Below are 23941 nucleotides of genomic sequence, written 5' to 3'. Positions count from 1 at the left end.
AGAGTTCCCACTCAGATTCTGCTGTTCTCTGCAGAGAGGCCACCTGGTTATGACAGAGTGAGAAATGCTGAGATTGGGAACAAGGACTTTGAGCTGGATGTATTGGAGGAGGCCTACACTACAGAACACTGGCTGGTCAGGATATACAAGGTGAGTCTGCTGGGATGGTTTGAGGGAAAACTCCAGTCAAGGTAAAATGTATTTATTTCAATCTTCAAATTATTGGTGCACCAGTTTCAGACAAAAGCAGCAGTTTAGAATGTACACAGACACTTCAGCACAAATAGAACATGTTGCATTGCAGCTTTCCACTGGACAACAGTCAACATCAATAAAAGCTTTAAAATGTTAGTCCTGGAATCAGATTAATTCATCGTCGTCTTTCGGGATTCAACTTTTCTGTTTCAGGTGAAAGATCTGGACAACCGGGGCCTTTCAAGGACATAAAGTCTTCAGACAGCAATGTTGCTCTTTAGCCTACAGCACTGAACATCTTCCCATGGGGTCGGCGGATGGTTGCGAGAAGTACTTTTTATACTTTAGGGAAGAAAACTGCATCAAAGTGATTTTGGTTCTTGAGTTGTTTTGGGGTTATTTGGGTTATAAGAATGTCTGTTTTCCCCAGACGCCGGAGTCAAAACATCCTGTCTGATATCAGGACGTATAATTTTCCATTGGGTGTGTAACTGAAAGCAGTGTTCAATTAAGAGTGCTTTGGATTTTTTGTTTTTTACAATGTTATCAATTAAAGTGGGATTGATTGTGAATTGTGTTGAATGCCTTTTTTGTTTAGTCATTGCAAACTCTTTGTAGAGCTCACATCCTCTGATTTTCTGAGTTTGAGTTTCTGACTCTTAAAACACAACAGGATATAGATTAAGTGTCATTTTATTCTGAAAAATTTAGGAACTGTAGAAAATAGTTTCATACACTTACTTTAGGTTAGTAAAACAAAGTTTATCTATGTAGTGTGCCATAGCTCAAGTCCTTTACATTTCTGTACAAGAACTAAATACTTAGTATGCATTTTGGTCCGGCAGCTCCTGCAGCAGCGCAGGGTTCTTCCTGTAAATGTACGCGTTAGGATTGTCGTCCAGCTTCACCAGCTCGGCCAGAGACGACACGCATGGATCGTGATCAGTGAGCATTGAGGGCAGATGGGAGGATTTATGGTGGATGCGACTGGACCGGCGCACCGGTGTCAGAAACTTCAGGTCTTTGATGTTGCTCTTTCTCCTCGATGTGCTCGCACTCACCTCTCCTTCAATCGTTTTCTTCACACTACACGGTTTCAAGAATAAAAAAAAAAAAAGAATGAAGACAGGAAGTAAAACTGATGCAAATATAAAAGTCTGCACTTACCTCTGCAAGTATGGGGTGGTCTTCACACTGTATTTGATAACGGAAGCACTAGTTTGGGGTGTTGTCTCCATGACATAATCATTACCATCATCTTCTGAATCATCCTCACTTTCCTCAACATCTTCCTGCTTCACTTCCGATTCCTCTTCGGTCTCAGCCTGGATCTGTTCATCCTTCTGCTCTTCATCTCTACATTCTTCTGCTTGGTTGCATTGTGCATCAGCATCTTAATGAAGCAAAATGAGAATTATTAAAATAATATTGTGTGGGTTGTATTATGAAGTTACACATAATCTTGACTTTAAATTCACTGCAGTAACCTTGAAAACGTACCATCAGAGCTTGATGATGGAATCGCCATGGCCTCCAGGGCGTCACAAAGGTTCACAACAATCTGTCAACATGAAAGCACGAGATTAGATTACCTTCTAACTCGGTTCTAACATTTTTAATCCATTTCCATAATAAAAATCTGCTTACATCATCTACGCTGCCCTGAGGTTCAGACAGGTCTGCCTCGGAGTCGTCCAGCACATCCAGTGTTGTGTTCATGATCCCAGGAATCGGACTCTGTGCACTACCTCCTTCTTCTCTCTGAGATTCCACAGGGGACGCTAGAATTTCATGCTCCACGCTTCGGTTGGGTTCAACGCTGCACTGAGCACCGGGCTCCAGGTCAACATTCTCTGGAACCTTTGGATCCACTTTCACTGTTGTAGCAAGCTTTGCTTTTGGCGGTGCCATGGTTGTCATGGCAGGTCTTTTCAGAGTCTTCCCCTTGGAGGCCAGCCACTCAGCCAGTTTTGCTCTGCATGAAAAGGAGATGTTTAATAACTGTAAGGTTGAGTAAAACAAATTTTCGTTTCTGTTGCATGAATACTTTACCGTTTTTCCTCTGCCGTCTCCGCGGCAACTCTGTACTGACTCAGTGTGCTTGACATCACAGGTCTACTGGCTTTCTTGTCAGTCACTGGAATCTTCGGCTTTGTGTTCTGACCACCTCTTGGTTTAGTGGCAGCCACAGTTGTCCTTCTGGATGTAGGAGGTGGTAGCGTGGCTGTGAGGGTTCTGGTAGGAGGCCGCGCAGAGCAGAATCCAGCAGGGCGACGGTTACCGACGGGGGGCCTGCCCACCTGATGGGGTTGATCAGAAACCGACTTGGACCTCATCGGCACTGGCCTTTTGGCGACTTGCCTGGACACCTCGGTTACAGATTTGGACCTGTTCTTTATAGCTGTGTCTTTGACCTTTTCGCTCTCTGGTTTAGGTGCTGGTGGCTTAATAACTGCTGCACTCAAAGAATCACTTGACTTCCAAATAGAGCCAATTTTTGATTGAACAATTCTGCCTTTGTACATCCCTGGAGCAGGTTTTAATGACTGCTTTGAAGCTTCAGCCACAGCGGGTTTGAGTATTTGTGCTTTGACGTCTTTAGTATCTCTCTGCAACTTTCTTTGAGTCTCTCCAGACACTGGCTTCCTACCCAACTCTTTACCCTTTGCCTTAAGAGAATCACCCTTGTTTAAGACATCCTCTTGTTTGTTGGCTTTGATTTGGAAGGGTACAGCTGATGTAGGGCCCGTTTTAACAAAGGATTTTGCTCCAGTTGGAGGCTGGGTGTTCTCCTTGTTTCCCTAGTAACGTTAAAAGAACATAAGCGTTAAATCGGGTGTAAAAGCCCAGTGAGCTGATTATACTTTCATTTAAAAATAATAACACTTTTATCCCGAACTCACCTTATTATTGGGATGTTTTCGTCGTGAAATTGTGACGGTGTCCATAATGTGGCCTAAAAATGACAGTTGCAGACAGTTAGCGACAAAAAATACACAAGCCTGATTTTAATATCTAAAAAGTAATTACGCCATCTAATCGAATTAAGTTATAGGTAATTGGAAGAAATACTTTGACGTATTTATCATTTTGGACTAAAACAAGCAGTAATGTATTTGGCATGTTATATGCCTGCATCACCTTAAAAATACTACAGGCATTACTCATCGCACACAGACTTGCAAGAAATCTTAACTTACCTTGCAACGGTTGGTCCAAACAGCTTTACGCCACTGGTATCCTTCACAGTACGCCTCTGTCTGAGGAAAACACGCGGATACAATTTCATTTAACTTCGCGCTTATTGCTTTGCGATTGGCTGGCTAGTATCGCGAGAATTTAGAACTAACCAATAAATTGTCAAACGACAGTTGCGTCATTACGTAGCCCGAGCGGCTTCTACATTACAACAGTTTGAATGTTTGAACCCAAATAGAATTCCAGAAGTACTGGTCGGAACACACCCATTGTGTTACAGTTCTGACTGAGGCAGAGGAGAAATAGAGGGGAGTAAAAATAGACTTATGACATTGTGAGTTTTTACAGGAAATGCTTAATGCTGCGCATTTCATACTGTGTGTGTAAATGACGTTTCCAGGTCAGCCACCATGATTACCATCTATAATCCACAGTATAACAATGGTGGCTGTCTTTGATTTAGACGCTGTGTTTTTACATGTCTACAATATGACTAGAAAACCACAACATAAACAATCAGTATTCGGAACATGTCGAGACATGTTTGTTGTACCTTGGGAAAGTGGCAAACAAATCTCGCGCTAATTTTTACGTAGGCTAAACGTTGTCTAGACCAACCGGAAGTTAACGTACCTTCAAAATAAAAAGAGAAAATTTAAACGCAAGTAAATTCGTATAGTAAACAAAGTCTGATTGTTGAACTTTTTTTTTTAAAGATAAGGGTTGATAAATTAGAAATGTGTCAATTCTAATATAATAAATGAATAAAAGTTCATTTATTTTAGCAACTTATTTTCCTAAGTAAAACATTAGGTGGATTAATTACACAGACTGACGGTGATTTTCCACTTAAAGTTATGTGGGCAGTGGGCTTACAAGGTTCTTTTAATCTGATGCATCAGACCTTTAACAAGAGTTTACCATGGCAGTATCCCTCTCAAGCCAAAGTAATCTGCTCTGACCTAAACCTTAACCCCAAGGATACTAGACACACCAACTAGAACTAATTCCGTATTCAAAGAAAACCCTTTAGTAAGAGCAGATCAATCGATCTATAAATCTGTTATCATTTGCATGCATAATATAAACTCTCCAAGATGCCAAATCCTCCTCATTATACCCCTAGCTACAAAGTTACCCTAACTGAACTTCAGCTGCTCTAAATTAAGTCCATATGAACAAAAACGCAATTTTTGTAACTTTGAAATGATGTAGGTGGTCTTCTTGAACCACACTGCACTCAAGTTCATTTTTTCAGAGGCTTTTATAATTTTATTCTGAAGGCAATAACCGGAAGTCTTAGGTCTTCATAGCCTATGGCTAGATCTACGTAGCTTGGCAGCTAACGTTAACATTCGCCTCTTTCTTCAAAAAGTTCACGAAAAATAGAGTTTTATTCCCAAAAAGTCATCATGCAGAACCACTGCGTCGTGCCGGACTGTCCCAGTGGTATTTCGGACTTCCAAGCGCTCTTCCGGTTTCCACGAGATCCAAACAGGTAAGTGATGCTAATGTAGCCAGGAAGATGTGCATCAGTTAGCATAATATAGGTTTCGCGGGTTTAATAATGTCTTTTAATGCACCGCTGCATGTAAATTGTGTGGCTTTGTGAGCTCCATTATGATTTTGTTGTTATTCCATAGTTAAATCCTAATATCTGTAGAAATATCCGCAATAAATTCACAGTGAACTTTTGTGCATTTAGTTAAAAATGGACCAAAAATGACTAAGATTTCTGACAGCAAAAAGATGTAAAATTATAATTATTACTGTTTAATCTTCCATCGGGATCAATAAAGTATTTTTGAATTTGAATATGTAGGAACTTTTTAATATGTAACGTCATTGTATAGCTGGTTTGTTCCTCAGATTGCAGAAGTGGGTTGAACAGTGCCAGAGGGATGACCTGAAAGAGAAATCAGCGGAGCAGCTCTACAAATACTACAGACTCTGTGGGAAACATTTTGAAGCATCTGCATTTGATAGTGTAAGTTCTGTGCTCAGTTTGGATGCTTATGCTGCACATTAGAGTGAGATCCAACACTACATATATGTAGATTTTTATTTATGTTTTTACGTACATCTCTACTATGTATGCTTTTAAAATAATTTATTTCTGTCATTATAAATGTTTACACATTTCTCCAGTATTTTCATGCTAATCTACACAATGTTGTTTCCACACTTCCCTATCCTGTAGAGTTGATTGACTTCACTTTCACTATCAATATATTGACTTGTTTCATCGGTGTATTGATTAAATTTTAGTTGATCATTTCTAGCCTTTAAAAGTTTCTCTTCCTATTTTAACCTCTAAGGTATCTTGGGTTACACTTACTTGGATGAAAAGAACTCTGTAAATAAAGTTTGACTGATTGATATCATTCACTACCACAATGGTGGTATGAAAAAAGCCTAAAGTTTTTAAAATGTTTTATAGGGATTACGTTGTGTGCTCTTGTTCCAGGATGCTCCAGGTTCTGTGTTGAAAGCTGACGCTGTCCCGTCTGTGTTTGATGGTCCAAGCCAACCTCAGAGTGGACAAGTGAAGCGTGGTAAAGAGACGGTGGGTAAAAGAATGATTAATAATTATAGTTAATGTCAAATATATACATCATCTGTAATTGTCTCAAAATGTTGACCGCTTTTTGCAAATGTATGTTTTTTGCATTTGCCAGACATAACACCTAAACATAAGATTTTTTTATGTTAAAGTGAATGGTACATTTGTCACACTAGAGCAGTGCTTCTCAATTCCAGTCCTCAGGCCCCCCTGCTCTGCATGTTTTAGATGTGCCTCTATTCCACAACAGCTGATTCAAATGATTGCATGACCATCAAGTGCTGCAGAAACCTGTTGATCACCCATAGATTCAATTCAGGTGTGTAGCAGAAGGGAAACACCTAAAACATGCAGGGCAGGGGGGCCTGAGGACTGGAATTGAGAAACGCTGCACTAGAGGGAGATGATGTTTTAGAATGATTTGTGAAGGGGTTTCTTATGTATTTGTAAAAAATCTTTTTAGCTGTTTTTAATCTAATTTCACTTTTGATTTGTCTGATTTTCTCTGAAGACAAAAGATAGTGAAACAGAGAGAAGAGGAAGGAAAAGTAAGATGAAATAATGCATTTTTTTTATTTTAAAAATGTGTTCCAACTGTAACCAAAATATATATATTTTTTAGGAATGAAAAAAGCTCCAGCAGAGCCTATTACTGAAACTGTACAGAATGTACCAGAGGAAGACGAAGAGAAAAAGTACCTCAAGACTTTACTGGAGGTTCTTCTACTGCTCGGAGAGCAAAGCATTCCGCCATTTGCACCGTGTAATGGGAAAGACGACGGCTTGAAGTCGCGTAACTTCCAGGCGTTGCTGGAATACCGCCTGAACTGTGGAGATGAAGTCTTAAAGAACAAGTTTGATTCATCAAGGCAAAACTGCTTTTCCAACGAACTCGACACGCTCATCACGGTTTGTGAGCAGTATGTGCGCAGTAAGGTGATCAAGGGAGTCAAGCAAAACGGCTTTTTCTCGCTGCTCACCAGCGAACCAGTGAAGATCTCAGGAGAATGGTGCCTTCCGGTGTTCCTTCGTTATGTGGACCAGTTGAAAAGTCATCAGGAGAAGTTTGCGGGGTTCTTGACCTTTGAAGGAGATGAAAATGACCTGGCAGAAAAACTACTATCTGAAATGACTGATCGATGGGGTTTAGATATGAGCCAGTGTAGAGCGCAAGCCCACGCCTGCTCTGGGACCCACTCGAGAAAAATTAAAGCATTTGCTTCCAAATTGGTTGAGAAGTACCCCAAGGCTATACTGACATTTAGATCTACTAATCCCTTGACCCTGTCTCTGGCCAACAGTATAGGTGTGTCAGGGGTTCAACTCGTTCTGTCCACCTTTAAGCAGATTGAATTGTTTTTCTCTCAGTCATCATTACTGCAGGTGGAGTTTGAGCATGCGATTTCCATCTTCTACCCAGACAAAGAGGACAAAGCTGAGGAGCTGAAGAAGATAAGCCGGACCAGCTGGACCAGAAGGAATGATGGGTTTGAGGTGGCACTGGATGTCATAGAGGCACTGTTGCTCTGTGTGGACAGCGTCCATGACAACGAAGACATGAGGTGGAATGACCAAGTCACCCACAGTGCTTTAGAGATCTCCAAAGCCTTAACTGACTTTGAGTTCATCATGGCGTTAATCGTGCTGAAAAACGTGATGGTGCTCATCCAGGCGTTTGGCAAAAATCTCCAAGGGAAAGCGGTGGACATCCATTCAGCTACAGCCAGCTTGACCGCTGTGCTGCAGTCCCTGAAGGAAATGTCCGACAACATCGACGTCTATCACGACTTTTTCTACGACGAAGCCGTCAACCTAGCGGCAACCATGGAGATCCCTGTCAAGGTTCCTCGGTTCTTCTTGATGAAGCGTCAAGGAGAAGAAAGAAGCACTCAGGAGGATGACTACTACAAGGAGCAAGTGACGGTTCCTGCGGTGAAGCACGTCATCGGCGAAATGAATGATCTCTTCTCTCAGGATCACATCAAGGTCTTGGGGTGTATGTGTCTGATCCCAGACATCATAGAGGGGAAGAAGTCCACTCAGCCGGACGAGGAGAGTGTTCAGGTGTTCAGTGACGACATCCCAAATGCAGGAAGTCTCTCTGCTGAGCTGCACTGCTGGTGGGTCAAATGGAGCAAGAAAAGCAAAGGCGAGACGTTTCCCGCCAGCCTCCATGACACGCTGCAACTGGCCGATGTCAAGTTCTTCCCCAATGTGATGACGGCTCTGAGACTCCTCAGCATCCTTCCCACGCTGGCTCTGGAGGACAGCTCCGACGTGGCGTTCAAACGTTACCGGATGTACATAGAGAATATGCCTGACAATGTCAAGTCAAAAAGCCTCGCCCTTTTCAACATAAACTACGACGTTGGGTTTGATCTGGATTCCATGGTAGAACTCTACCAGAAGACGTACCCTGAAAGGCAGGAAGTCTCTTGAGCTTCCAGAAAATGTTAGGCTTTATTTTCTGACCCTCAAATGAAAATGGAATGTTTTGTACTTGGTTTTATTTTTTATGATGAAATGTAGACATGAATATGGGCAGATCTGTACACTAGGTCTCTATAGTTTTCTTTTCTTCCACTATTGATCATTTCTGTAGTAGAATGATAATTTGTTCTGGTGTTTTGAGAGTTTTGTCTGGATTTGCAGAAAACATGCCCAGTCTTGAATTTGCAATTAAAGAGAAGTAATTTCTAAATTTACTGGTATTGTTGTCATTCTGCTTTTATTTTAGGTTTTTCTTTACTTAGCTTTCAAAATATAATTTCTGGATGTGATTGTAAAGTCACACTGATAATAAATAGTATCTAATTATTTTACCAGGAAACAGATTATACATTATAAACATTTAACATGTTCCATTTTCAATGCCTTTGAAAGGTTTTCATATTCCCTAACATTTTTCAAAAACTATATATATACTGTATATATATAGTTAAAAATGCATGTGACAGGTTAACATGCTGGAAAGAGTAATTATAAAGAGGATATTGGAGAAGTGGTGTGTGTTTGTATTCATAACATACAGCCTCCTCGTCTCAATACTTTGTAGAACCATGTTTCAATGTGGTTTCTATTGCACTAAGTATTTGGGGAATAACTTTACTAACTTTTCACATCTACTGACTATTCTTTGCTAAATAGCTCAACCTCAGTCAAATTGAACAGAGTGTGTGTAATAATCACTTTTCAAGCCACAGATTCTCAATTGTGTTGAAGTTTACTTAGCCATACAAACGCATACATAATGTGTTGACCTAAACCCTACCATTATAATGCTGTATGTTCATGTCTCAACTCTTTATCAGCCTTAAACAGTTTTTTCCCCCAGTGTTGGTTTGTATTTTATTTAAAATCTTGCCGGGAGACAGGAAAATGTTACAGAACCGTTTTTATTCTCTTTTAAATCAGTGCAGAAAAATTTAGACTCAGTCATTGTGTGGAGAAAATGAACTTGTCAAAAACTTTGGTAATTTTATGTGGAATGATAATGTTAAAATCTAGATTTCGCATATAAGAAGCATTTCCACAGTTCCATTTATATTCCATTTAATGAAAATCTGCCTTATTTTATGGTTTATTGCAACAATAAATATATTCTCAACTGGTAGTGGTGGAGTAAGGGTCATGAAGCCCTCACATTAGATCAGAAGCAGATGTTGAACTGCTATTTTTTAAACAATATATTGAAATAAATTTTGAAGCCATATTAGAGGAGTCAATGTGATTATCAAAATACAAAAAGGCCTTTTTACGACGGAGTATTAGGGCCATAAAAACAACGTAAAAAAAGTCATAATATTACGAGAATAAAGGCGAAGTAACACGAAAATGAAATCGTAATAATATGAGGATAAAGTTATAATATTTCGGGAATAAGGTCAATAATACGAGAAGTGGTAAAATTACTGCAATCATATAGCTTTAATCTCATACGAGTTTATTCTCGTAATGTGACTTTATTCTCTCATTTGTCTTATCAATTTCTTAGCGTGGCCCTAATACTACGTGTTACTTTTTGCAAGATGTAAATGAATAATCACAAAGCCACATCAGTTGCAGAGTGCATTTACAAAACAGAACGCGGTCTGTCCCATTCTGCCCTCTGCTGGTGAACTATTGGTATAGCATATATTAGTTCCTGGTTGATAGGACAACACGCTTTCGACCACTGTTAGCTTAGCTCGCAGCTTCAACTTCGGAAAGCATGAAATTAGTCGGTTTTTAGTTGATCAAAGAGGCACTAGACGAAAGTACAATAGAAATTATAAGGCGCTGCTTGCATTTTATGTCCAAGGTATGGCTCTGTAGACAGAGTTTGGTTTTAGTGGGCTTACCAGCTTGCAACCGCCAGCTAAGCTAGCTAAGTTGCTAGCTACACTACAGTCCAAAATGACTGACTGCTGCGCTGCAGCGAACTGTGATTACGAGCAGCAGGGGTCCGAAAACACCACTCCGCTTTTCAGCTTCCCTTTGGATCCGGAGCGGTAAGGATTCGTCTCATTTCGTGCAAAAGCTGATCAGAAATAAGCCGCGCATAGCTTGCAAAATGAATGTGTTAGCCCTGGACTGCTAGCGATGGGGTTAGCTTTACATCACGTTAGCTAATAGTGACACAACTCTGTGGAAAATGGCGCAGACTCATGTTACTCTTAAAAGAAAAGTCCGTGTGAAACAAACACGTTTGTTAGCCAGTGTAGACTTCCACGGCTGTTTCATAAGAGGTCATGCCTGACTTTGATTAATCGGTTAATCTAAAGGAAAATAGGCGTAATGGAGTCTTTTTTCCCCCCCAAATGTGTAAATGGCTATCGGATCAACAGACTGTCCACAGGGGTATCACGGGCTGACATGGGGGCAGTTTGGCAAGAGCACATCTCGAGTAGCAGTGTTTTGGCGTTGCGGTTTTAATAGCATGCTTAGTTATATGAATTCTACTGCAAGTGTGAAAAGCTAGGTTTGCACAGTTTAACTTGTGCAGTTAGAGTTAACTGGCGACAATAATTGACTAATTTTGTGTTGAAGAAAAAACTGCTTTCTGTTTCGAGATATCTATATACTTTGTATTCCGACTGAAATCCCTCCATCTCCCGAGTACCCGCAGGCTGAGTAAAGGGTTATTCCACAGCTTTTCAGTAATCTGGATTACCTTTGATCAGTTTTTGTTAAAAGTCAAAAAAATACGTAAAATCTATTTGCGATCTAAATCAAGTTTTGTGGAACCTCTAGTTTGTCAAAATGCAATAGGTTACCTTTTTTTGTTATTAACACACCAAAAAAAAAGAATCAAATTATCTATAGCAGTCCAAACTTTTGGCATGTGGGCTGAAATTGTTAAATTGGAAGTTCCCATGGGACACAAAAAGAAATTTTTTTAAAATACAAATTCAAAAACTTTTATCATTGTAATTTTTGTTTGTTTGTTTTGCTTACTTTATTTTACTTGTACGTCCTCCCCAATAAACTAAACCTGAAATATTTTACAGAAATAGCCTGATTGCAGAAAAACTGGTATGTAATTCATGCTAAATCCAAAATATCAAAGGGATCTCACTTATTAAAATACAGTTAATTTCAGAAATTGTTTTACCAAGTTATATTCTCAGCAACAAAAGCATAATATGGGCCATGCTTTTTTTTTCCAATCAAAGGTTGTCCAGACTAAATCATCTGGGGAAATCAGTCAGATTGGGCATGCAACTTTTAATTCATCACATGATTGGAAAGATGGAATAAAGAGCACACAGAGCTATGGTTGCTTGGTGCAAAGGAGATTTTTGAGAAACTATTACCACTATTATTTTTATTTTATTTTTTTTCTGAGTCTGTGGTTGGCAGGCTATTTAATGTCATTACCTATCTTATTTATTTTTCAGATGCCAGCAATGGTTGATCAACTGCCATCGCCAGGATTTGGCTTCACAGCCGCCAGAACAGTTGCATAATCTGTACAAAGTTTGTGCAAAACACTTTGAGCCCTCCATGGTTGAGCAACAGGTAAGAGTCAAACCTGAGCTCGTTGTCTTGTCGGCAATCAGTGACGAATGAAGCTGGTGTCAATTCTTGATGCAGTAACTGGGTTTGTGGAAAATCAACTTAATGCATGACAGGGAAGTTGTAGTAGCTGAATACTCACCCAACGCAGCCACTAGGGGGCAGCGTAGCAGGAGGAAGCAACCTGAGCCCGTACAAGGTTAATAGCTGTATGCTGAAAAGTAAACAAGGAGGTGAATTAGAGCCAGGGTAGATTTTTTTCAGACGGATCGGGAAAGATTAAGAGGATCTTTCATGAGAGAGTTTATGAGCCACAAAACCAGAAGACAGAGACTGTCTGTCACCTGCCCAACCAGATTGCACTGTGTTGTCATTTGTAGTAATTTTAATTATGAGATGAGTGTTCTGGTTGTTTAATTCATTTTCTGTGTAGTCTTTACGTTTGTAGACTGCACTATTGTCTGAATTATTAATTTTACCAATGCATGCTAATGTAAACAAACATGGTGTAGTCACCTGTAGCAACAGTGGTATTTACCACGTACTCATTATGATGACAAATCTACCAGGAATAACAGAGTTAGTGTTAGCACATGTTTTCCTGGGTCTTGGTTGATTTTATTGGATTATTTGTTTATTTCTCAGCAGCTACAATGTTAAACCAGTATGGAAAAGGTTTGCAGTCTTAAATCACCATGTTAAGGCCTGAACTACTTTATGAACAGAACTACATACGTGTTGCATCAGGTCTAAATGTGTTCAACAGATAATAACCCAATATTGTTTGGTGATGATTATAATTTTGTTTGTGGGCATTCCACCCACTACTTAACACTAAAGTTACACTGCATTAGCAGTGTGACTAAAACTGTACAGAAAATCTTTAACATTGGGTGAAAGTCTATTAACTTTATATACCATCCTAAAAACTGAGTAATTTAATAAGATGTCCAAAATACCAGAGAATCTTCATTGTGCACGCAACAATTAACATTTAATATCTTTTTTTTCAGACTGCATCAAGCTGTGTGTTAAAGGAAGATGCTGTTCCTACCATATTTGACTCTACTGCTCCTGTGATTCAACAGGAAACATGCAACAGGAAGCGAGCTAGAGACCCAGTAAGTATACATTTTATTGTTTAAAATTAGTCCTTTTGAATTTGTTAAGCATAGAAACCCTAATGATCAAATGTGTCCTTATCCAGTCAGAAGAGGAAGCTGCTGTTGTAAAGAAATCAAAAGGTAACTTGCTCAGTTTGCTGGAAATTAAATTTCTTGCTTTTATCCCAAGAACATGTTGATACATTAAAAGATGATGAGTTTGTACAATCATTTCAGCTTCTCGGTTATGCTTCTATTATTATTTCACACCAGAAAATGCACCAGAAATGAAAGAAGAGCTGACAGAAATGGGAGTATCTCAAAAGGAAAACCAAACCCAAGAGGATGTAGCCATCTCAAAAGCAAAAGAAACTCTGAAGATTTACTTTAAGGAAATCCTGGCTCTGACGGGATTCAGCATCAATGGGGCAAACAGCAGCTCAGATGAACCAATTGGCAGTGTGCGGGGTCAGCGGGCTCATAATCCGATCTGTGTCGAGAAAATAGACAAAAAGGAAATCCTGCAATTCGGTGAACACTTCATGCAAGAGGAGATCCAAAACAGCCTCAGACTGTCGAGATTCTTCTCCATTCTTGTCCAGGACGTGACGAACATAGAGGGAAAGGAGCAGATTCCGGTTTTCATCCGGTCGGTAACGGTCGCAGGTTTCCCCCAGAAGCACCTGATTGGCTTCTTACCGTGTGATTTGGATGCAGAGAATCTGTTCTACATGCTACTTTCTGAGCTGAGAAATAAATGGGGTTTGAGGATGGAGCACTGTCGAGGACTCAGTTATCTCTCCACAGGAAGCATGTGTCAGAAAATGCGGGATCTTACCTGCAGAATCCTGCAAGAGTTTCCACAAGTAGTGCTCTCCCCAAGTGACCCGTATGCGTTCAACATTTGGATAATCCGCTGCATGCCCGTGCCCTCCATTCAGAAGGTTGCAGATACTGTGCAGGAAGTGGCATTATTACTTCGACGAATCCCAGAGCTGAGCAAGCGATTGGATGGAAAGATTCAGGTGACGTATGGGCATTTAAAGGGTGAAGTTGACCGGATCAAAGCTGCTCTCAGTGGGATTTGGGAATACGGCACTGACGCCTTCCAGACCATGCTAGAAATCCTCGAACCATTCCTTACCTGCATCAATGAGATCATTTCGAAGGTGGATGAAGAAACGGCCGAACAGATGGCTAAGCTCAAGCCGGTTCTAAAGAACTTTAACTTCATCATCACTCTTGTTGTTCTGAAGAACACACTGTGCTGTGTGAGCATACTTAACTCTAGTCTCAGGGGAATAATAAGCATCAGCAGTACCTTGCAGTATACTATCTCCAATGCCTTAAAGCTGGTCAGCAAATACCAACAAGAGCTAGCAATATTTCACAGGAAATGGTTTTCTGACGCAGTCGGCCGAGCAAAGAAACTGGGCGTGGAGATCACTAAACCAGAAATGGCCCAAGTGGACCCAAATGAGACCCCACTGGAGGACTTCTACAGAGAGACTCTGAGTAGGCCCATCTTGCAGTACCTCGTTGCAGAAGTGAAGAGAGTGTTCAGCACCGAGATGGTGAGGATCCTCCGATGGCTCTCGTTGGTCCCGTCTTACATGGCTGACCATAATTTCAGCATTCGCAGGGATAAAGTAGCCGATGCCAACTTGAACAACCTCGCACGTCCCGACACATTCTACGAAGAGCTTGGATGTTGGGAGGTGAAGTGGAGGCATGCGAGCAAGCGGAGAATCCTCCCAACCACGGTGTTTGCTACCCTCAAAATTCCAGATATCGGGTTTTACCCAAATGTGCAGAGCTTGCTGAGGGTGTTGGGGACTGTTCCATGTGTAAATGCGGAGGCGGATGTGTACGGACAGTACCACATGGTACTGGAGCGATGCCATTTCTATCTGAAAGCCACCCTGCAGGAACAAAGACAGTGCAACATGGCATTTGTGTACGTGAACCAGGATGTGCATTTTAGTGTGGAGAAAATGGTGGAGTCATACATTGAGAAGCATCCAGACATCCTGAAGTTGCTGCAGATGGTGAGCAGATAAACACAGGCTGAATACAAGATGGCATGTAAAAGGTTACTGTTCATTATGAGCTAACGTGCATTTGTGTTGCTGTTTTACAGGATGATGCCATAACAGAGAACCTTTCACAAGGTAATTTCAAGCAATTTAGTTGCAGTTCGAACATAATCTTACAGTTCATCAAGTTGACATTGTTACATTTAAGCCTAAAACCGTAAATTAATTTCACTGTTAATAAATTTTGTTACAAATGTACTAAGTCTGGAAAAGGCTGAGATGTTGTCATACCAGATCCATTTTCCAATTTTAACATAAAAAAACCTCCCGCTTACATTTATATAAAAAAAAAAAGGCAAAAAGAAATTACAAATGACAGAATTATTATAAAAAAGTGGCTTTTTTTTCCCAATCAACTCTTCTGTGAGTTGTAAGACCGAGAATGAGGGCCAGACTGTGAGAATTTTGTTTAATTACTGGAATACAGTCATCATATTGGCAGAATAAAGACACAATTTTACGATAAATAAATCTTAAAATTACAAAAAAAAAATGTAATGCTGGTGTTAAAACTATTTCTATTAAGCATTAGGTTTTACTAATAAAACTTGTATCAAAAAGTATAACTTCACAAGATGCTCAACATTTCTCATCTTTTTTTGTCATTTTTTGAATTCTCATAAAATTACTACTTCATTCCCCTGATATTATGACTGTATTCTGATTGTGATGTTATTCTTGTCGTAAAAAAAATAACATGGCCCTAATAATGTCATAGAGTTGACCTGAATTCAAAGTCCAAATAAATATAAGCTGACATCAAAAATAAATAAATATATTGACATATAAGCCCTGACATTTCTTCTTTCATGTCTGGATTTTAAGAAGAGCTTTTATTTATTTATTTTTAAGCAATGGTCGTTATTAAGGCTCGGATTAAGGGTTATTTGAGATTATCTGTAATTTATTTTGTAGTAGATTTCTTCTTTATCATAACACTGTAATCTTACCAAGGTCCAATCTCATCTTTCAGTGACGGTCCATGGAAACCACGCTGAAAAGGATGCTGAGGAAGAACTGAAGCGGATAAATCTAGAGATGGATGCTGATAGGCTTGTGGAGATGAAATGTGCAGAGACCGATAGGGAAGCTCTTAAATCTGCTTTGCAGACTGCAGTGGTGGCTGCCTACAGCAGTCACAGCAAGCTGCACACAGATGCATGTCCTGCTCAGGATGGAGAGGTGGAGTATGTGACCAAGTCTGAAATGAAGGAAGTTCTCACAGTGTGTGAGAATGCTGTGAGAGAGGGGATCCTCACAGAGGTGGGGAGTTCGTTTTTTTCCCTCATCATCGATCGTGTTGTGAAACTGGGAGAAAAAGAATACCTTCCCATCTTCATTAGGTTTGTTGACAGTTTTGATGTCATGCGTTTAGAGTTGATAGGATTTCTTGAGGCAGATCTGGAATGTGACGTCATGGTGCAAAGTCTTATGCAAAAAATAACTGAGGACTGGCGTCTGGATTTAGGTAACTGCAGAGGTCAAGCTTACCTTGGCTCTGGTGATGTTTCCTACAAGCTCAAAGCCTTTGCCTGCAAAGTGCAAGAGAAGTATCCGCTTGCTATCAGCACACATTGTTCTGCTTATTCGTTCAACACATGGTGGTCTAAATCAATCCCAGTGCCTGCTGTTAATAGAGCCCTGGATACATTTGAAGAAATCCTGACATTTTTTGGGAGCAGTGCTGCTCTAGAAAAACAACTTGACCATGTGATAGCATATGGCCTTAGAGAGAGCTACGAAAAGGTCCAAGAGTTACAGGGGAGATTCTGCACTGTTTGGCAGGAGAAGCATGACTCTTATGAGGTGTTTGTGCAGATGCTTGAGCCCCTAAGCGAATGTCTGGAGAGGATCAAGAACAACCCACAGAGATGGAAGCTTTCTGTTTCTGAACAAGCCGCAGTCCATCTGCGCAAAGTCATGGAGTTTGATTTCATAATTTCCATGGTGGCCTTGAAGAATGCTTCCTCCTTCACCAGAGAGCTCAGCGCAGGTATCCAGAAGGACCAGTTCAGTGTGGCGTCCCAGCTTTGCCAAATCAGTGGTATCGTGGCCACTCTGAACAGAGTGAAAACCAATATGAAGTTGTTCCACCAGAACTGGTTTGATGAGGCTTGTGCGATAGCACAGAGCCTTAGAGTGCAGATCGAAGTGCCTGACAACTCTCTTCCAAAAGATGGCTTGATAAAGCCAGCCACATATTACAAAGACTGCCTGAGTGTGCCCCTTGTAGATAACCTCATCAATGCCGTAAAGGATCATTTTTCAGATGACCACAAAGAAGCTCTGAACTTCCTCTCTCTTGTTCCCTGCTCAGTGACAGTGAGCTACATGTTCGAGAACCTGAAGTCAAAGCAGCCTCTCTATAGCAGCGACCTCCCTGACGCAGACAACTTCTTAACAGAGCTCTGTTGTTGGAGAGTAACATGGAAGACTAAGGTGGCATCCGTGACTATCCCGAGCTCCATATTTCCCACGTTACGCCTGCCGCTCATGCAGTACTTCGGGAACATCAATACCCTGCTGAGGATCATGTCTGTTCTTCCCAGCACCAAGCTAGAGGACTGTGGTGTTGTAATGCGCCACAAGAAATTTCAGGACTACTTGAGAAGCACGCATCCCAAGGACAGGTCTGTGTGTTTGGCTATGCTCTACGTCAGCACAAACTTCAGCAGGGATCTGGACCGTATGGTCAGCCAGTGTTTGAAGGTTACGCCACAAGCGTTGGAGGGCATCTGTTTGGTATGTACCTCTATTCATTACTGTGACATAGAGTCCCTGTTCTGTTTATTTTACTCTACAGCACAAGTGTCAAACTCCAGTCCTTAAGGGCCGGTGTCCTGCGGGATTTAGATGTGCCACAGGTACAAAACACTGGAATGAAATGGCGTAATCACCTCCTCTTTGTGTAGATAAGTTCTCCAGAGCCTTGCTAATGACCTAATTATTGTATTCAGGTGTGGTGCAGCAGAGGCACATCTAAAAGTTGCAGGACACTGGCCCTTGAGGACTGGAGTTTGACACCCCTGCTCTACAGTCTTGTTTAATTTAATACATAAGATTATCTTGCTATTCTTGCAGGACAAGGAATCAAAGAGTCTCATCAAGAACTCTGAAAATAACATGGAAGGTAAACAGTGAAGATATTATTTTTAATATTTAGTTTTTTTGCCTATGTCTTTCTGGTAACTAACCATTTTCCTTGATGTATTTAGTTGACATGATCAAGGACAAAGTTGGGGAGCTCAGTGTTCAGCTATCTCCTGAGAAGTTGCAGATCCAAGAAATGAAAGCCACGGATGAGAACGGGCTCACAGGAGACAACCGTCAGAGCCTGGCTACAGTTTTTAGGCTGGCAGCACTCCTGGGGAAAAATAAACGCAGTCTCTGTGAGCTCTCTGAGGAAGATCGAGAACCTCTTGTTCAGGAGCTGAAGTTGTGCCACTGGTTTGGAAGTGAAAGCAAAAGCATATCATGGATTAGTGATGATGAAATGGAGAACCTCCTGATAAACGGAATCAGAGATGTCATACTAAAAGAAATACAGGAATCGCCATTTTTCTCCCTGATCACTGATAAACCTGTTAAAGTTACTAACAAAATCTACCTACCTGTTTTCACTCGTTACGTTGGGGAATCTACTCCAAAAGTGGAACTGATTGGGTTCTTACCATTTAATGAAAATGGTGATATTGACAGGCAAGCAAGTAACCTTGCAAAGATTCTTACTGAAGACTGGGGCTTGCCCATGTCTAAGTGCCGAGGCCAAGCATTCATGCATTTAGGTCCTGGTTATCAAAGCCTGAAGAAGATGTCTTTAGATTTCCTCAACAACTATCCACTCTGTATCGTAACGCCCAGTGAGTCTTGTGGTCTCGCTCATTGGTTGGCCAGTAGTGTGCCTTGTCCTTCTGTGGCAAAAATGCTGGACATCACAGAAGATCTGCTGCTGTTCTTTGACCAATCTCCTGATCTAGAGGAACAGTTGGCAGAGGCTGTTGATGGGCTTTTAAACATGCCAAGAGAGGCGTTAGAGGAAATTCCAGAAACATGCTGCTCAAGGTGGAAAAAACGGGAGGACTTTTTTGACATCCTTGCTGATACATTAGAGGGCGTACTCAGCTGCTTAGATGCTGTTAGCTCTAGTGTCACAGGGGCCAAGTCAGTGCATGCTCAGGTTCTGTCTACTGCTCTGAGGAACATGGATTTCATCGTCACTCTTGTGATTTTGAAGAACGCCTGTGCACCTCTTCGTAACTGCAGCACTGTTTTCCGCTGCGGAAACCCTGCTGACATTCTTTGCGAGGTGGAAAAAATCCCTTCCATCATAGCAACTCTTGAGAAAATGTTAAAAAATGTGAGCTCTGTGCACACTACTTGGTTTGAACAGGCATTCCAGTTGGCGACCAAGGTGGCTCCTGAACAAGTGTGCTTCTCAGAGGAAGTTAATAGCTATGATTCCCCAGAGATTTACTATGTAGAAAACCTGAGTATTCCACTACTCCATAATCTGATCGAGGAGATGAAATATTGCTTCTCAGACAACCATTTAAAGGCTCTGTCTGTCCTGTCACTGCTTCCTTCTTGTAATCCACAACCCATACTTTCAGAGACCACAGACAAGCCTTTCAGCCTTTACCTTGCAGATCTTCCTGAGCCTGACATGGCTGAGCAGGAAATTAATGCTTGGGCTGCCGTCTGGAGAGAGAAATACCAAGATAGTGCTCTTCCAACATCTATCGCTGAAGCACTTGTTCATCCAGAGTCCAAAAGCCACCCAACTGTTACCTTACTGCTCAGACTCGTTGCTGTCTTGCCAAGTGTCAGTATGGAATGTGACCTGATGAAGACCACTCTGAACTCAATGAGGGATCTGTTTAAAAACACAACATGCAGAGGCAGCCGGATCAGTCAAGTGATGCTTTTGTTGCACTCCATGACACTGAAGGGACTTCCAGAAGTCATTGAGATGTGCATGGAGGTTGATCCAGAGTGCGCTCCATGTCTGTCCCAGGTACGTTCACTTGTCACATGAACGTTTTAGCCAAATAACGATACTAATGAAAAATCTTGAATGTCTTTAATTTGGGCTTATACTGATTCATTGGAATCATTAGGAAATGCTCATATAATATAAACTTTAAATTTTAAATTTTGCATTAGTTTTAAATAGACTCTGATATATATACACTCCCTGTCTAATTTTGGTAAGTTTGTAGTGAAGCCGTATGCTTTTTGTTATCAGCGGGATTCTGGCAAAGATCTGCTTAGATCTTTGACTACTCTTCTTATCTTGGCACATAGCGACTTTATAAACGTAATCCACCAATTTCCAGGTCCATATTATCCAAAAGATTTGTTTTGAATTGGATAAAGCAGGCCAAAATTAGTTTTTATGTATTTGATTACTGTCATGGTAGAACACCCAGTTGTCTCTAGAATTCAACCATTTAGCTGCTTGAGGTGTAGTGAAAATATTAAGAGGAAGGCTGCCTTCTCCTGTTTCTCCCACCCACCTATATGCAAGCACCAGTGTTAGCATTGGGACCATCACCATATTTAACAGCTGATCCAGTTATCTCAGGTTTGAAAGCCTCGTCTTTAATCCTTCAAACATTCAGCCTGTCGTTGTGGCCAGATACCTCAATTTTTGTCTTGTCTGACAATAAAACTCTGATCCAGAATGTATTTGGCTTGTCCACATGGACAGCTGCAAGTTTCAGTCAAGATTTAAGAGGTGTTGCTGTTGGAAGCTTTATACTTATTCAGTTCAGTTAAAATGCTTTATTTTTCCCAAAGAGAACTGAAATAAAGAGAAATGTTAAACTTGCTAGTGTTTCAGCATGTTCAGGCTGTGGTGGACCCTGGGTTGGTACTGTTTGACCTAATCAACTTCCTTTTTATCTGAGCTGCCAGTTTAGGTCAAGTGGTTGAAACCTGGACAGGGTTGGGTGTCCCAAGCACACACCAATGCTAGAGCAATTTGTCTTCCGTAAAACCTGTGATTCTTAAATTTGACCTGATTTAAACTAGTAAAATCTGATAAATGAAAGTAATATTTTGCTTTAAAGAATCCTGATTTTTCAAATCTGTTTTAGTAATTTTGTCTTAAGTCAACATTAATGTTGGATGTTTCAAGACGTGTGGAAGTAACCCGTGCCAACTGGGTCAATGTTTTGTACTCAGATGTCCAAAAAAACCCTGAAAGGGTGATGGGAAACTCAATTTGTAAAATTATGGAATTCTGAAACAGAAAACTTAAATGGATGGGAGAGTTTCGATATATTGGAGGCTTTTAGAAAATTTTTTTACTTGTGTGAGCTAGATAAAATCCACTATAAATCCAAAATCTTTAAAATGTATTGTATTATTGTTTCACCCAGAAGAAGCATTCAAATGCAAGGCACAAATTGTACAGTACTTTCACAATGAGCTCATATGACTAATGCAGTGATAAGAGAACAACCTGTGGTTGCTATCTATGCTAGGTTACTGAAGTTTTCAACTCATTTTAGGTCATGAAAGTTCTCCAAAGACTGAAGTTGGACAGAAGTAAGTTGATGTATTGCTTATTCAGTAACATCATCATCATCAAGTTTTGTGTTCTGTTTAAATTCAGGGTAGGAGTATAACTTTTGTTTTCTCTTACTGAAATTTAGGGGACCTTGATGTGAAATCAGCAGAATCCCAAGAATCGAGTGTTGCAGAGAAACCTGCAGATGAAGAGGTGAAAGCACCAGTTAAGGGAATGACTCAAAAGGTAGCTGAAGGACCTAGAACAGCTGTGTCTTTCTACGAGCCGCAGCTACGTGAACAAATCTTAAAGGAACTCTGGGACTCTCAGTTCTTCACGGTCATAACTGAGCAAGTGGTTGAAATTGATGGTGAGCTCTATATCCCGTTGTGCATCAGGTACTTAAAAAAAGAGGACATCCAGTGTGAGGAAACACTGGCTTTCATCCCTTTCACCGAGGACTCTGGTGTCCTTTCCGAGGCCATAGAAACTGCCCTGTCTGAGAAGTGGGGACTCAACATGGAGTATTGCAGAGGACAGGCCTCACTAAGTGTTGGTGAAGCAGGAGCTCAGATGAGGGCTGTAAGTTTAGCCATTGCAACAAAATACCCTCAGGCTATTAGAACAGTTAGCTCTGCTCTGTCCCTCAATGTTTGGCTGGCGAGATCCTCCCCTGCTGAAGAAGCAGCCAATGGATCCGTCCTCATGGATAAATTATTACACTGGCTCACAGAGGATGTAGAACGCCAGAACATGCTGGAAGACATGATCATGTTGACGTTCCAGCAGGATGAGGCAAAGGCCTGTGAGTTGAGGGACAAACTCATCAAGAACTGGGAGAAGAGTCATGATATGCATGAGGTTATGGTAGAAATTTTGGAAGCAGCTATGCTCTGCCTGAATGAGCTGAAAGGAGAGGGAAGTACTTCAGACCAGCAACAAGCGTCAAATTTCTTTGATGCGATCAGAAACTTTGAGTTTATCTTTTCAACTGTGGTGCTGAATAATGTCCTGAGCTTAACTAAAAAGCTAAGTCAGTCTCTTCAAGGTAAACCTTTAGATATGCTGCTTGCTGTGAATACTTTGCCTGATCTCAAAGCGTCCCTTGGTAAGCTAAAGAGCGAGATTGACGTCCATCACAAGTCCTGGTTTGATGAAGCGGTCTCCTTGGCTTCTAAGCTAAACATTCAGATGCTGCATTCAGTTCTTCTAGAGCCGCTGAGTGACTTTTACAAAGAATCTGTCAGCATGAAAGTCGTGGAGCACTCAATAGCAGAAATTGACGACCTCTTCACAGACAAGGTACTGGATACATTAAAATGCCTGGAGATTGTGCCTTATGCAATGTTCAAAGTGAAAACCAGCATTCTCAGTGGCATTGTGTATCGCCTGTACAAGGAGGACTTGCCAGACCAGTCCTCTCTTCACTCTGAGATGAAGGCGTGGAAGGAGAAATGGTTGGATCCTCTGGCAGGATACCTTCCAGCCACTGTGCTCGATACGCTCAAGACGTCACAGATCAGAAGTTTTAGTAATATTGAAACGCTCCTCAGACTTCAGGTCATTTTGCCATTTTCACGACGGGAGAGCAATTTCAGGCAGGGGAAAAGGAGTCTGCAGGACTTCATTCAGCAAGACAAGAGATCCCTCTCTGAGCTCCATTCTCTGTAGGGGTTACAGGTCCTCTGGTTGAAGCTTTGAGCAATGTGTTTGAGAGGAAGTGGACGTTCGTATCCCCTAACTAAAGGACTGTTTTAGCCTTCACGGACAATTGTCCCTGTACATTACTAAATTTTTCTGTTGGTTTTCATCTTTCAATCCTATGCTCTGTTATTTCCTTTTTTTCCCTTTGTAGTTTGTACAATTGAATCTCCCAATGGGACCAATATGATGGAAAAACACAAAGCCCCAGTGATGGTTCTCAGTGCTTGTGCCTTGATGAGAAACTGACTTATCCCTTATCATGAACTTAAGATGGTCAGCATTGTCCCATTGGTTTTACTTGATAATCTTTTATCCCCTTTCCTCTCATAATCAGAAATGACACTGAGTTTAATCACTTTTACCAACTTTTTATTTTTTAAGACTCACTCTTATATTTCCTTGGCACAAATAGAAACCCTTAGTTCTGTCATGTCTGATTATTTTCTGTGTTTGCCATCTCCTTGCGAGAATGACTTTGCTGTAAACGTATCTTTGAGAATAATGTTTCCTTTATAGGAAAATCTTCATATATATTTGTCAAAAAACAATAATAAAATGATCCAAAAAGATA

At 40.9% G+C, this 23941-nt stretch overlaps 4 protein-coding genes across 4 annotated transcripts in view; 3 read left to right on the top strand and 1 right to left on the bottom strand.

The window, feature by feature from the left end:
* The window catches only part of stt3a (STT3A, catalytic subunit of the oligosaccharyltransferase complex), an 8027-nt gene extending 7260 nt beyond the window's left edge, over positions 1-767 (top strand). The window contains exons 17-18 of the mRNA XM_005806676.3: positions 35-150; positions 409-767. Coding sequence (XP_005806733.1) covers positions 35-150; positions 409-447 — 155 coding nt within the window. The 3' untranslated portion in view covers positions 448-767. The remainder of the gene's footprint in view (positions 1-34; positions 151-408) is intronic.
* LOC102220880 (cytoskeleton-associated protein 2-like) lies at positions 720-12145 on the bottom strand. The gene is made up of 8 exons (XM_014471639.2): positions 12096-12145; positions 3396-3455; positions 3099-3151; positions 2248-2996; positions 1843-2170; positions 1696-1756; positions 1363-1588; positions 720-1281 (listed from the first exon to the last, which is right to left on the bottom strand). The coding sequence occupies exons 3-8, from the start codon at positions 3141-3143 to the stop codon at positions 1017-1019; spliced, it is 1674 nt and encodes a 557-aa protein (XP_014327125.1). The 5' UTR covers positions 3144-3151; positions 3396-3455; positions 12096-12145; the 3' UTR covers positions 720-1016.
* Positions 4691-8650, top strand: LOC102220617 (52 kDa repressor of the inhibitor of the protein kinase-like). Its single transcript, XM_014471640.2, has 5 exons — positions 4691-4891; positions 5263-5380; positions 5861-5959; positions 6468-6504; positions 6579-8650. The coding sequence occupies exons 1-5, from the start codon at positions 4806-4808 to the stop codon at positions 8393-8395; spliced, it is 2157 nt and encodes a 718-aa protein (XP_014327126.1). The 5' UTR covers positions 4691-4805; the 3' UTR covers positions 8396-8650.
* Positions 10109-23941, top strand: LOC102220355. The gene is made up of 11 exons (XM_005806697.2): positions 10109-10446; positions 11836-11956; positions 12967-13074; positions 13161-13197; positions 13330-15104; positions 15197-15227; positions 16126-17894; positions 18234-18282; positions 18368-20166; positions 21668-21704; positions 21812-23941. Exons 1-11 carry the CDS (start codon positions 10352-10354, stop codon positions 23335-23337), a joined length of 7347 nt encoding a protein of 2448 aa, XP_005806754.1. The 5' UTR covers positions 10109-10351; the 3' UTR covers positions 23338-23941.

The sequence above is a fragment of the Xiphophorus maculatus genome, chromosome 11, assembly GCF_002775205.1.
Source record: "Xiphophorus maculatus strain JP 163 A chromosome 11, X_maculatus-5.0-male, whole genome shotgun sequence".
Taxonomy (NCBI): Eukaryota; Metazoa; Chordata; class Actinopteri; order Cyprinodontiformes; family Poeciliidae; genus Xiphophorus; species Xiphophorus maculatus.
The sequence above is the reverse complement of the archived record's forward strand: the minus strand, read 5'-3'. Positions and strand labels throughout refer to the sequence as shown.